General features: G+C 38.7%; 1 protein-coding gene across 1 annotated transcript in view; it reads left to right on the forward strand.

Annotated features, from left to right (window-relative positions):
- The window catches only part of CTSO (cathepsin O), a 29,760-nt gene extending 16,899 nt beyond the window's left edge, over positions 1-12,861 (forward strand). The window contains exons 5-8 of the mRNA XM_017526034.2: positions 1,283-1,404; positions 9,061-9,224; positions 10,098-10,190; positions 12,447-12,861. Of these exons, the coding sequence (XP_017381523.1) occupies positions 1,283-1,404; positions 9,061-9,224; positions 10,098-10,190; positions 12,447-12,481 (414 nt within the window). The 3' untranslated portion in view covers positions 12,482-12,861. The remainder of the gene's footprint in view (positions 1-1,282; positions 1,405-9,060; positions 9,225-10,097; positions 10,191-12,446) is intronic.
- The last annotated feature ends 2,389 nt before the right edge of the window (positions 12,862-15,250 follow it).

Genomic DNA, 15,250 nt, shown 5'->3' on the forward strand with positions numbered 1-15,250 from the left:
ATATATATATATATATATTTAGTACAGATGGGGTTTCACCATATTGGCCAGGCTGCTCCTGAACTCCTGACCTTGGGATCCACCTACCTCAGCCTCCCAAAGTGCTGTGGATTACACCACACCCAGCCTATAGCTCTCTTTATAGATGAAGAAATGAGGCCTGGGAGGTGAGATCAGGTTGCCAAGTCAGTTGCACCTTCATTCCCCAGCTTCCCACAGTAGGGCTTTGCTCAGTATACCACAGTGTCCCTCAGTGTTCCTAGGACTTACCCTGACAGTGTCCCAGATCCGAAATCAACTGCATGAAATTTGCCAATGAGGGTGCTATTAGATTCTGTAAAATGTCATCAAGCCAGAGCTCCCCAAGCCTGAATCTCTTCCATTATCCATTGATTGCATTTTTAATCACATGCTCCAGGAGCTATACACTATAGACAACAATGGATTGTGAGTCTCCTCCCTTTTATTAGCCTAGCATTCAAAAAGGGAGGATTCTGTACGGACAACTATAAAGTATTTGACACATGCTATATGAATGGCATGAAAGTGAAGTGATAGAAAGAATGCTTGGCTTAACCATTGCCTGTGTATAAACCACTGGATGGGGTCTGGTTGACAGAACCAGAATCCCTGGGAGGAAAGTGAGCTGTCCTATTTCACCATCAGGAGAATGATGATATGACTGTTATCAGATCCATGGGGGGGGAGGGGTCTACAAAAGGATGCTATAAGATAAATAGAAGTAAGGGAGAAGGAAAGATATTGACTCTAAATGTCTAGGATATCCAGAACAAGCACCTAAAGATTTAGTTTATAATATTAAAAACTCAAAGTATAGTCTTGGGCACAATGCCTAACACCTGTAATCCCAGTATTTTGGGAGGCCAAGACAGGTAGATTTCTTGAGTCCAGGAGTTTAAGGCCCGCCTGGGCAACATAGTGAGACTACCACCTTTACAAAAAATACCAGAAATCAGTCTGGCATGGTGGCACATACCTGTAGTCACAGATACTGGGGAGATGGAGCTGGGAGGATCACTGGAGCCCAGGAGGTGGAGATTGCAGGGAACCGAGATAGAGCCATTACACTCCAGCCTGAGTAACAGAACAAGACTCTGTCTCGAAAGAAAAAACAAATAGAAAAAGAAAAAGAGAAGAATGCAAAGTATATCCACATGATGAAGGTGTGTGAAACTGAACCTGTTTTGACACAGTGAAGTAAGTTCTATTTGATTTATAAAACAATTGACGGTAAACATTTTTGGTGATTGTTTTCTTTTAGATGCAAGTAAAACTGGTGAAAGATTCAGAATATCCTTTTAAAGCACAAAATGGTCTGTGCCATTACTTTTCTGGTTCACATTCTGGATTTTCAATCAAAGGTTATTCTGCATATGACTTCAGGTAAAGATCTTATTGTATTATGCTTCTCTTTATATATTTTAAATTATGACCTATTGACTATTTAATAATTTGATTGAAGGCATCACTGCATACTCTTAATCATTATAAAACCTGCTTTTTCCTAGAGAGACTAGTGATTACAATGGAGCGTTGTAAATGTTGTTTCTTAATTATAATCTACTTACTTTTCCAAGTGTCATTATAGTAGAAATAACACATTTAAATTCTGTTTAAGGTATAATGTATATGTGTATTTATTTGTTATATTTTATTACATTTATATTATAAATTATAATTAGTGCATAATTTATATTTATATATAACACCTTCATCTTATCAAATTTAGGTGTTATAATACTATCAGCATATTTCAATCTTAACAGTGAGTTTATCCAGAATTGCTTTGTATAGACTATGCAGCCAATATCAAGCAGGCTACATATCAGGAAGCATATTTTAAACACCCTCTATGTTCTTTGCGTTTTTCAAGACATCAGCCATTTGAAAACTATAACACAAAACTTCAGTTTAGAAACAAGAGGGAAGCGTATACTACTGAGGATAAATTATGTGGCACACACTAGAAGCATGATGGGAATGCAGGAGTAGATAAAGACAGGCTGAGGAAAAGGACTTGTGTTGGAATGGAAGAGCAGGGTAACTTTGGATAGTTCCAGGGGAAACAATCATTAAACATGCTTTCAAAATACATAAAAAAACACAAAGCTGGCTGGAGAATCATCATGACCATTCGATAGAGTGCAAAATAGGTGTTCATGGATGAAAAGGACCAAGGGAGGCCCAACCGACTCCTGGCTTCATTAAGAAAATATGTGATGGGAACTTTGCAGTCTTTTGAAACAGAGAAAGCAGAGGAACTACATTAAATTTGGATAAGGTAACAGAATGCCCTATGAATTACTGGTCCCGAATATAAAGGAATCCCTTGATCCAGATGGTATCTACCCATGGGATATGAAAGAAGTCAAGAGTGAAATTGCCTCCTTGAACAAAATGTACCTGTTTAAATGAGCCTAAGTGTGCCAGAGAACTGGCAGGTTGTCAACACAGCTCTGGTCTGCAACAAGGGCTCTCAGGGTGACCCTAGGAACCATATACCAGACAACCTTAATTCCACAGCTTGGAGGCTACACAGGATTTATAATAAAATGTGCAGGGTCACTGAGCACCTTGATCAACATCTCCTTTGGGGGTAAAGGTAATGTGCTTTCTAAAATGAGAAAGTATGCTCTATAAACTGTGAGTTCCTTGAGAGTATAAAGGAAGGATGTGTACAAGAAATACCTAGATTTTCAAAATATCATTAAAAGGGGTTAAGGGAATCCCATTTCATGGTAGGAAATTGAAAAATAAATTAAGAAGAAGCAAAAGAATAATAGGCATTAGTCTGAATTAAGGAAAAGAGAGAATGCAGGAGTTATGGGCAGAGGTCCCAATTAAACTCTCTTGTTTGTATTGAAGATTACCTCTAACAGTACATTGCTAAGCGGACAACATTTGACTGCAAGAAGATCTTTCTTTGATTCATTTATTCATTCAAAATATTTACCGACTTTTTTTTTAAGTTCTGGGGATTTGGCATAAAACAAAATAGACAAAAACGTTGCCCCCATTAGTGATTGAGACAATCAACAACAAAAAAATAAAAATATGTATGGCATTTTAGCTGTGATAATTTCCAAAGAGAACAAAAGAAAACAGTGTGAAGAAGAGGAAAGACCTGGTAATAGGGGGAGTATACAATTTGAGAAATAGTGGCCAGGCAAGGCCTCCCTCACTGAAAATGTTGTGTTCAAGTAAAGACTTGAGGAAGTGTGTGGACTTAACCATGCACCTGGGGGAACAATGTTCCCAGCAGAGAGACTTTAAATGTAAAGATAGTGAGGCAGAAACATGTCTGGCATGTTAGAACAATGATGGAGTCACTGTGGCTGTAGTGTGGAGAAGAAAGACAAGACTGGTAGGAGATGAGCTCATACTATACTTGTGTTAGTCTGTTTTCATGCTGCTGATAAAGATATACCCAAGACTGGGAAGAAGAAGAGGTTTCATTGGACTTGTAGTTCCACATGGCTGGGGAGGCCTGAGAATCATGGTGGGAGGCAAAAGGCACTTCTTACTTGGTGGCATCAAGAGAAAATGAGGGAAAAGCTAAAGCTGAATCCCCTGATAAACCCATCAGATCTTGTGAGACTTACTCACTATCATGTCAATAGCACAAGAAAGACTGGCTCCCATGATTCATTACCTCCCCCTGGGTCCCTCCCACAACATGTGGGAATTCTGGGAGATATATTTAAAGTTGAGACTTGGGAGGGGGCACAGCCAAACCATACCCTTCCATCCCTGCTCCCTCCAAATCTCATGTCCTCACATGTCAGAACCAATCATGCCTTCCCAATAGTCCCCCAAAGTTTTAACTCATTTCAGCATTAACCCAAAAATCCACAGTCCAAAGTCTCATCTGAGACAAGCCAAGTCCCTTCTACTTATTAGCCTGTAAAATCAAAAGCAAGCTAGTTACTTCCTAGATACAAAGGGAGTACAGGTATTGGGTAAATACAGCCATTCCTAATGGGAGAAATTGGCTAAAGCAAAGAGGTTACAGGGCCCATGTAACTCCAAAATCCAGCAGGGCAGTCAAGTTTTAAAACTCCAAAAGGATCTCCTTTGACTCCAGATCTCACATCCAGGTCATCCTGCTGCAAGAGGTGAGTTCCCATGGTCTTGGGCAGCTCTACCTCTGTCCTTTGCAGAGTACAGCCTCCCTCTTGGCTGCTTTCATGATCTGGCATTAAGTGCCTGTGGCTTTTCCAGGCACATGGTGCAAGCTGTCCGTGGATCTACCATTCTGGGGTCTGGAGGACAGTGGCCCTCTTCTCATAGCTCCTCTAGGCAGTGACCCAGTAGGCACTCTGTGTGGGGGTTCTGACATTTTTCTTCTGTACTGCACTAGCAGAGGTTCTCCAAGAGGGACCCACCCCTGCAGCAAACTTTTGCCTGGGTATCCAGGCATTTCCATTTATCTTATGAAACCTAAGTGGAGGTTCCCAAACTTTAGTCCTTAACTTCTGTGCATCCACAAGCTCAACCCCATGTGGAAGTTGCCAAGGCCACAGCCTGAGCTCTATGTTGGCCCCTTTCAGTCATGGCTGGAGCATGTGGGACAAAGGTCACTAAGTTCCTAGGCTGCACACAGCACAAGGACCCTGGGCCTGGCCTATGAAACCACTTTTTCCTCCTGGGCCTCTGGGCCTGTGATGGGAGGGGCTGCTGTGAAGGTGTCGGACATAACCTAGGGACATTTTCCCCATGGTCTTGGGGATTAACATTTGGCTCCTTGCTACTTAGCAAATTTCTGCAGCCGGCTCAAATTTCTCCTCAAAATATTTGTTTTTGTTTTCTACTGCATCATCAGGATGAAAATTTTCTGAACTTTTATACTCTGTTTCTCTTTTAAAATTGAATGCTTTTAACAGCACCCAGGTCACCTTTTGAATGCTTTGCTGCTTAGAAATGTCCTCTGCCAGATACCCTAAATCATCTCAAGTTCAAAGTTCCATCAATCTCTAGGGCAGTGCAAAATGCCACCAGTCCCTGCTAAAACATAACAAGAGTCACCTTTGCTCCAGTTCCCACAAATTCCTCATCTCCATCTGAAACCACCTCAGCCTGGACTTTACTGTTCATATCATTATCAGTATTTTGGGCAAAGCCATTCAACAAGTCTCTAGGAGGTTTCAAACTTTCCCACATTTTCTTGTCTTCTCCTGAGCCCTGGAAACTGTTCCAGCCTCTGCCTGTTACCCAGTTCCAAAGTCACTTCCACATTTTCAGATATCTTCTAAGCAACACACCACTCTACTAGTACCAATTTACTGTATTGGTCAATTTTCATGCTGCTGATAAAGACATACCCAAGACTGGGAAGAAAAAGAAGTTTCATTGGACTTACAGTTCCACATGGCTGGGAAGGCCTCAGAATCATGATGGGAGGCAAAAGGCATTTCTTATATGGCAGCGGCAAGAGAAACTGAGGAAGAAGCAAAAGGGGCAACCCCTGATAAAACTATAGATCTCATGAGACTTACTCACTATCATGAGACTAGCATGGCAGAGACTAGCCCCCATAATTTAATTACCACTCTCCCCACCCCCCGCAGGTTCCTCCCTCAACACATGGGAATTCTGGGAGATTCAATTTGAGAATTGGATGGGGCCACAGCCAAACCATATCAGTCCCCAGGCCGTAGCCTAGAGCAGGGTGTTAGAAGAATGGCCTTGGAGATGAGAGATGAGGGGTAAATATAGATTAATACTGCTCACAGAGTGAAGAACCCTACACAGTTTTTTACTGGAGAGGAGATAAGGGAGTCTAGGAGGATTCCAGGCCTTTTGATCTGAGTAACTGAAAAATAGAATCACCATTAATTAAACACGAAAGTCTAAGACAGGAACAGATTTAGAAGGAAATAGCAAGAGTTCAGTTGGAACATATAGGAAGTGATCCCAGGAAAGACTGGTAGTTGGGTGGGGAAATGAGAGAACTGGGGCAGTAGAGTTTCTTGATTAAGCCAATTATTGCTGTGGCTAACCTTGTGCTTAGTCCTACTAGGGAATTCTGGTGACCAGGGACAAATCCCGCCCAAGTTGATGATTGTTGTCTTCCCTGATTCATTTGTTGAGGGTGCAGCTGGGGATAGAGACGGGGACAGGGCTTGCTTTCACGGTTCTATGAGGGAAAGTCCTCAGGGAAAGAGCTACAGGATCTCATTGTTGCAAGTTGGGTGAGTGTGCATTGCAGTGGTGACAGAGGATATGGGAGGGTCTTCCAAAGCATTTGCTACGACTGGTCACAAGACCTGGTCCTTTGTACTTCAATAATATTATTTCCATGTAAGGTGGATGCCTGAGACTCAGGGAGAGTCATACAGCTAGTAAACGGTGAAGTCAGATCAGAACTCATATCTGTTGAACTCCAAAGCTTGTGCTTTTACGCTTTTACTCCTAACACTATTAGTAAGGTCATGAGGTCTTAGGTTTCCAGCCAAGTACTCCTTAATACATTGTACAGAACCTGAAAATATCTAAGAAAAGGAAAATCCTCTGAAGCATAAAAACATAACCTAATTTTAAAGCAAAATGACCATTCCCACCCAGGGTTCTTCATGAATTTTTATCAGGCCCCAGAAATTTCAGAACTCAAACTGGAGTATGAGAATGACTATGTAAATAAATAAAAAAGGTAGGAACCTATTACACATAACAATAGTAAGAAAAATTGAGACACAGTGTGTAACACATTGAATTCTAGGGAAGATGAGATGGATTTAAATGTCCATCTTCAAGTGTCAGTAACAGATCAGACTTGCCTTAATCACTGCATCTTGATGACAATAAAATTTAGGAAAATTCTTCAAAGACTGTAGGTTTTGGAAATTATTAATCTATGAAATGAATAGTAAGCTCATGAAATCAATGTTTGATAATATAACCATTAACAATATACATGTTGATAATAGTTCTATATTTGGGCTAATAATTGAAATTAAAATGCTGTCTGGAGTATATTTGAACTCCCTAAAAGCTGACATCGTTCTGAAAGACAAATGATAGCAATGCCACTCAATTCTGCTTATGAATGAGGCTTGTCATTCTGTTTCTTACTTCTAATTTTGATATCTTTTCTTCAGCTCTGGCTCAAATCAGGGATTATTACTAAATTGCTTTTTTTTTTTTTTTTTTTTTTTTTTGATTCTGCAGTGTCAGTTACCCTTTGCATTCTAAAAATAGGGGAGGGACAGCAGGGGCTGGGAGTTGGGGAGAGATAGCATGGGGGGAAATGCCAGATATAGGTGATGGGGAGGAAGGCACCAAATCACACTGCCATGTGTGTCCTATGCAACAATCTTGCATGTTCCTCACATGTACCCCAAAACCTAAAATGCAACAACAACAAAAAATATTTCTTCTTCTTGATCTTTCTGCTGTTGTCCTGGTTTCACTGTAACTGGCTCTTTGATGGGATGAACTTCCAGTAATCCTTTGGTTATCTTAAATTGATAGAGACAGCTGTGTTCTGGTTGCTACAGAGATTATTATATGTGTCATACTTAAATCATGAAAGAGTTAAGGAATTTTGATACAATAAGATATACTTTATACACTAAATCCTATGGGGAACAAAATTAGTTATTAGATGAGTTAGAAGTTAGGGAAATAAATGACCTATTGTAAAATTTGGAGTATAACTTATTTATGTGCCGGATGTGCTACATAATTTATGTTTCGCAAAATTATATCCCACAATTTTATCCTAGTATGATAAAATTATATCCATATGATTCTGCATGCAAGGTTGAATGGCTGCAGTACATAGTTGGAATTTGAACCCAGATGTGAGATAATTAAAAATCTATAACTTATCATGATGTCTTTTAAAAATTTTATAATTTGACGTGTCTAATGTTAGTTAATATGAAGTTTTACACTAGCAAAAATTAGAAATATCTACTTATAAATCTCAAAGAGCAGATATTCATGTTACTATGTAACATGAATAAATGTATAAAATCAATATGTAGTTTCTATTTCAATAAATTACATTATTATGCATTCAACTTTTTCCTCCTCCGTGGACAAAATATTCCCTCTCTATAAACTGGTCTCCAGCTGGTCATCATGAAAGATTATTTACTCTTTCAAGCCAGTAATTCACCACTGACTTAACTATAGCAGTAAACTACCAAATGCTATCTTAATGGCTTGAACTATTAGGAACTTGGTTTCAGTATCCTTTACCCACAAAGCTGACCTTTGAAAAATGTAAATAATGATTTGGTCACTCACTTGTAAGATCGATGAAGGACAAATGTTGTGTAATATGAGACTTCCTGTCCATGTGTGAAAGCAATAACTGTATTTTGCAACCTTTACAGCTAACACCTAGTTCTCCTGGCATCTTAACATTTCTTCTCTTTTTAAAATATTTTGCTTAACATGTTTTCTATTGTAGAATTATATTAGCCTCTTTTGAATAGCCCTTCCCTGAAATTTCTATATTTGACAGTCACTAACGTAAGTTAGTCTCTTGATTCTCACGGTATGGCAAGATGTCTCCAAATATCCAGTTTTTCCACTTTCCTTATTAAAAGAAGCCCTGTATCTTAACTACTTTCCAGCCAGCTACAGAACTCATTCCCCATCCTTTAAGCTAGACTTAGCCATATGACTGAGTTCTGGCCAGTGAGATCCACGAAGATATATGTGGAAGTGTTGTGTGTTATTTCTGGGAGTCTTCTCAACAGAGATGTAGCACTTCTCCTGTCTATTTCCTGCTGTCTTAAGTATGTGTTAAATGCCTGGAATCCCAGCAGCCATCTTGGACCAGGAATGGACCTTGAAAATGGAAATCTTTGTATAGCAGCACAATGATAGAGAAAGAGCTTGGGTTCTTGACATCCTGAAACCCTATCACAGTCCTAGACTGCCAGTCTCTCAGACTTAGCTTCCATCATTTAGGTCCTTTGTAACTGCAACCAAACCTACTCAGAGTCATACACAGATTATATAGATCATTTTTATTTTTGCCTTAAAAACTAAATTTTCTAACCAAATATTTCTTTTTTTTCGTAGTAACCAAGAAGATGAAATGGCAAAAGCCCTTCTTACCTTTGGCCCTTTGGTAGTCATAGTAGATGCAGTGAGCTGGCAAGATTACCTGGGAGGCATTATACAGCATCACTGCTCTAGTGGAGAAGCAAATCATGCAGTTCTCGTAACTGGATTTGATAAAACAGGTAAGTGCTGATAACACTCAGTTGATTGCTTTCCAGCTTGGACGCTGATTGAAAAATGATCACCTTCCTGTAGAATGTTGAAAATTGGTTCTGCTATGGCTAAGTCCTTATAAGACCTTCACAACTTCTCAACAATCGTATAGGTATAAATGTCTTGTCAGATTTTACCTATCAGTTTTTGGGTGGATATCTTGTTAAAATGATGATAATTTTGTCATTATAAAACTGTATGTGGAATATTTAGAATAATTGTTGGAAAAAATAAGTGCATATTATTTTATCATAGGTACCTAACAATTCTTTGTTTCTTTTTCTGACTCCTTGGAAATGAATATTTCTTTTCATTTTATGCAGTCCCTGCGTTAAGGGAAATGAATTTAAACATCTATTTCTACTGATTGGCATGTGTCCCTAAGTACTGCTTTGGTTTATTTAGTTAAAATAAAGTAGGCTAGGCTGGGCACGTAATCCCAGCACTGGAAGGCCAAGACCAGTGCATCACTTGAAGTCAGGAGTTCAGGACTAGCCTGGCAAACATGATGAAACCCCGTCTCTACTAAAAATACAAAAAATTAGCCAGGCGTAATGGTGGGCGCCTGTAACCCCAGCTACTCAGGAGGCTGAGGCAGGAGAATTGCTTGAACCAGGAGGCAGAGGTTGCAGTGAGCCGAGATCATGCTCCAGCCTGGGTGACAGAGTAAGACTTCTTCTCAAAATAAATAAAGAATAAAGTAGTTTAAGTTATCATTACATTACTTTTCTAATCTTTTTCTTAGAGCTACTATCCTTGTCAAGAATCCAACTTAAAGAAACTTAAACTTTCATAATAAATTTGAGTTTTCAGTGCTTATCACCATTTATGTTTCCTTGTAGGAAGTACTCCGTATTGGATTGTGCGGAATTCCTGGGGAAGTTCATGGGGAGTAGATGGTTATGCCCATGTCAAAATGGGAAGTAATGTTTGTGGTAAGTCATGAATTCGTGTTTAAAATCTCAAGATAAATATTAAGGAGCTTATTCAAATACATTACTCAAACCACTTTAGCAGTAATAATTTTTGTCCTTTAACCAAATGATAAAAAACAGTGTTTTACAAACAGAACTGTTGCACATATTCATATTTGAAAAAGGAAGAGGGGCCTCAGTAAAAAATGTATATTGCATATATACCTCAAAACATAAGGGAATAATTTACCAAGGTTACTTTAAAAAATAAATAAACACACAGCTTAGGAGACAACTCCTGAAGTAATGTCTTCTTGTTCCAACTTTACATTTCATAACTATGCATTTTTCTTAATTTGTATATTATAATATCTGTTCAATGATTATTGAGAATTTTTCTTTCTTTTAAAATATACGAAAACTGAGCATTAGTATTGTCTGTGACTTCATACGCCCCGTGCCACCTACAAAATTCTGGCAAAACACCCACCAGAATTGAGAGGCTTAGGCAAATTCCAAACATGCTTTTTTTATTGAATGACCACTTTTTAAATTAACCACCAACCAAACTAAAATAGCTAGTTAAGAATTGTAACCATATTATAAAACCTTTATTCAAACCTATATTCTAAAACTTTTGGTCTAGAAAGCAACACATTCTGAATCAAGCTAGACCCAAACTAAATTACATATTAGAGCAATCATGTCATTTCTCATTACAACATATATATATATTTTTAATATATTTAAATATATTTATATATTTAAATTAATATATATAAATATATATAATTAATATATATTTATATATATTTAAATATATATATGTTCTATATAATATAGAGATATATATATGTTCTAACATATATATAATTTTTTAAAAATGCAGAATCTTCTGGATATAATGTGACTATGTATGTCGTTATAGAAAAATTTGAAAGTTAATGTTGAATGACTATTATCCAATCATTCCAAAGGCAGAATCCATGAAAGTTAATGAATGGTCTATTCTATCACCTTGATGAGACAGTTTTAATAAGTTATTCATTGAAAAAAGTCAGCATCACAGAAATGTGTTAGCCAGAGCACTAGCAACCTCATCAGACATCCACTTTTCCGCATCACTGGGGGCTTGTACGTCTTTGGAACTTGCAGATAAATTACTGATGCTAATCACTGAACCCTTGCTGCTGGACATATATTATCTCAGACTGCAGGAGTGGTGGATCCTGGATTTGGGCTGAGGGGTGACTGTTTTCAAAAGTCTGACAGGAGAGTTGAAATAACATAATTTAAATATTGGTTCATAATTGCCTCAATTATAACTGCATCCCTCTCACAAACTTCCTCCATCCCTCAGCTACTAACAGTGAGTGGAGATAATTTCTGCTCTCTCCCTGCATTCATAATGTCAATCTTAAAGGGCATGCCTGGTTATTAATCACACAGGGATTGAAATTCTTCCTGAAACTGAGTATTGCCTGAAAGTTACAATGATGTCATATTACTCTTATGAACAGTGGTATAAGGCAGATAGTATTTCATAGCCTCAAGGAATTTCAGAGATATGGTTAGTTACAATGAAAGCCAGTCTTCAGATAGGCTGTTTATTGCTTTTGCCATGATGTTGCAATCTGTGTTCTTGTGTGTTAAGAAAGCATAGCCCACTTGTGATTTATTAAAGTTTTGTCCAAATTAAAATTTTAGAATTTGAGTTATGAAATGTGTATTTAAAATAATTCCTGGCCAAGTGCGGTGGCTCACATCTGTAGTACCAGCACTCTGGGGGGCCGAGGTGGGCAGATCAAAAGGTCAGGAGTTCAACACCAGCCTGACCAACATGATGAAACCCTGTCTCTACTAAAAATACAAAAAATTAGCCAGGCATGGTGGTGTGCACCTGTAATCTCAGCTACTCAGGAGGCTGAAGGAGGAGAATCGCTTGAACCCGGGAGGCAGAGGTTGCAGTGAGCTGAGATTATGCCACTGCACTCCAGCCTGGGCAACAGCAAGACTCTGTCTCAAAATAATAATAATAATAATTCCTTAAGTTATTTTGCCTCAAGAAATACTGTATTAGTTCAATACAGATTCCAAATGCATTCATTTATTCAGTTAACCAGGAGTTTTTGTTGTGGATTTTTTAAATCTTTAAAATTATTTTAGTGTCTTAGTAGATACTTTTCTGAACCCAAATGAAAAAATGCTTTAATTAACAATTTTAAAAAGCATCTAATGAGGAAATAGACTAATAATTCCCTTTTTTTTCCCCCTCAGGTATTGCAGATTCAGTTTCTTCTATATTTGTGTGACATGTTGTGCAGATCAAGAGACAACTACAGAAATGAAGGTTTTCATGATGCGGTGTAACATAGCACTTCCAAGCATTACTCAGCTTCAAGTTTTAGCAGCTACCTACAAAAGAGTCTAAGGCCTAGTAGGATTTAAACTAACTTGCAGAATGTTCCATTCTTGTAGAGAGGTGGACACCCAAAGGCAGTTGGACAGACTCCGGCACAGAAGCCTGCAAGGAAGTCTGTGGAACAGTTTCTTGCCCTGAGAAGAAATTCAGATTACGAGATATTTTAGGTCCCTGCAATTGGGGGAGGCTGTTGTTTGTTTTTGTTTGCTTATTATTTATTTGTTTGTTTGTTTTGAGATATTTCAGGTGGGACCAAAGAGGTCAGAAGAATTTATTTTCTTTTGTGGCATGTAATCACTAGCTTTAGATTACCCCTACACACAAGAAGGGCCAACCTAAAATTATGTGTGCCTTGTATAGTTAGTTATATTAGCAGCCCTCTGAGATGGTGTATTTGAAAAATTTGAAGCACCAATTGCTTTACCTTAATAAATGGTGCTTACCCTTTGAACAGCATAGAGACCGTGTAGAAGGAAGGAAAAAGGCAAAATCTCTTTAGTTAAACTAAAATTAAATGAACCGAAGGCAACTACATAAGTTACTTCTAGTAGCATTGCCTGAGAGACAAATTATTATTTGAAATTTTTATTGTGAATAGGAATCTAATAGATTGGATTTATTTGTTCTTTTTATACTAGAGAACAAAATATTATCTCACATTTTCTCCCTCTCTTTCTCTTAATCTTTACCAAGTTTTCCTGGCAGTTTGGCTCCCCTCTTCCCTGACTAAAGAAATAAGTCTCTTGGCCGGGCGCGGTGGCTCACGCCTGTAATCCCAGCACTTTGGGAGGCCGAGGCGGGTGGATCACGAGGTCAAGAGATCGAGACCATCCTGGTCAACATGGTGAAACCCCGTCTCTACTAAAAATACAAAAAATTAGCTGGGCATGGTGGCGCGTGCCTGTAATCCCAGCTACTCAGGAGGCTGAGGCAGGAGAATTGCCTAAACCCAGGAGGCGGAGGTTGCGGTGAGCCGATATCGCGCCATTGCACTCCAGCCTGGGCAACAAGAGCGAAACTCCGTCTCAAAAAAAAAAAAAGAAAGAAAGAAGTCTCATTTTTACTTTCCATTTCTATTTTCTTTCTTTTTTTTTAGAGGGAGTCTCACTCTCTCACCAAGGCTGGAGTGCCATGGTGCGAAATTGGCTCACTGCAACCTCCGTCTTTTGGGTTCAGCCTCCCAAGTAGCTGGGACTACAGGTGCGCACCACCACACCCAGCTAATTTTAGTATTTTTAATAGAGACAGAATTTTGCCATATTGGCCAGGATGGTCTCAAACTTCTGACGTTATGATCTGCCTGCCTCAGCCTCCCAAAGTGCTGGGATTACAGGCGTGAGCCACGGCGCCTGATCTCCATTTCTATTTTCTAACCACTTACTTGGCTCCCTTTGTCTCTATACCTTTACCAACATTAGGATCTCACCTCTTTCTTACCCCCCTAATTCGTAAACACCACTTCTATCAAAGTCGCATCTCTTAACCCTGGGTATCTGCCGGAATATGAGTTTTGCAGACTCTCTGTTTTCCAGTTTTCCCTTAGTTTTCCGGATCTCCCATCCAAACTGCTTCTTTTTGCACCTCTTTTCCTTTCCCTTGGCTCCCAGTCTTGATCCCTGTGATCACTCTTGCAACACTAATTGCATAAGTGATTTCAGGTGCAATTCTCAGTAGCCTGCATCTGTGCAGTGATCAGTGATCCTTGTGCGTAGAGGGAACACTGTGTGCTGCTCGTGACATGCAACTCCCGGAAAACAAGCCATGTCTTGTTAGCAGTGTACGAACCTTAGAGCAAAGGAGTTGATCTTCTGATTGAATATAAGTACAACCATATTAAATGAGTCAATGCAAGAAAATTATTTCTAATACTATGTAGGTACATATTTCTTTTCTAAAATTTATCATACTTTTCTAATGTATATGATCTAACAGAAATGAAATATTAAATGCAGCAGCAACCACAGAAAAACAAGGACATCTTATTTTTTCTCTCACTTTTGCCCTTTGTTCATCCTTCTCCATGATTAAACAAAATAAAAAACAAAATGCTGTATTTCTCTTATTACACCAATCAGAACCAATCCGAAAAGCATGTGTGTTGACACAGGTTAGAGTTATTCCAGGAAGACAGATATTGACATTTTAATTGATAAATATTCTGATTATCCAGGCATGCCAGAAAAGAACTATGTCCTGTTTGTTCTAGTTTGTGTTCGCTACTGACTTTCTATGTGTTATAAATGCATTGCTAATACTCTTTTTCAAGTGCTAAAGGATTTTTAACATTTCAAAATGATTAATATGTGTCTGCTGTTCTGGATTTTGATGACATTTACAATAAAACAACCTACATTTGACTTTGGTTTAAAAAGAACCTCTTCTTAAGTGTATGGCTTACATTTCATCAACACAGTATTAAAGTGATTTATATTTACACAGTTTTCTCAGCTCTCAATATAGCCAGCTTTTGGTTTTCTCCCTAGGCACTTTAACTTCAATGTTTCCAAAACTCCATTCATCATCCTCCCTAAGTTCTCCCACCGCCCCCAACAAAAAGCTCCTTTAGGCCGGGCACGGTGGCTCACGCCTGTAATCCCAGTACTTTGGGAGGCCGAGGCGGGTGGATCACGAGGTCAAGAGATCGAGACCATCCTGGTCA

This window comes from Cebus imitator, unplaced genomic scaffold (genome assembly GCF_001604975.1).
Source record: "Cebus imitator isolate Cc_AM_T3 unplaced genomic scaffold, Cebus_imitator-1.0 Scaffold40, whole genome shotgun sequence".
NCBI lineage: Eukaryota > Metazoa > Chordata > Mammalia > Primates > Cebidae > Cebus > Cebus imitator.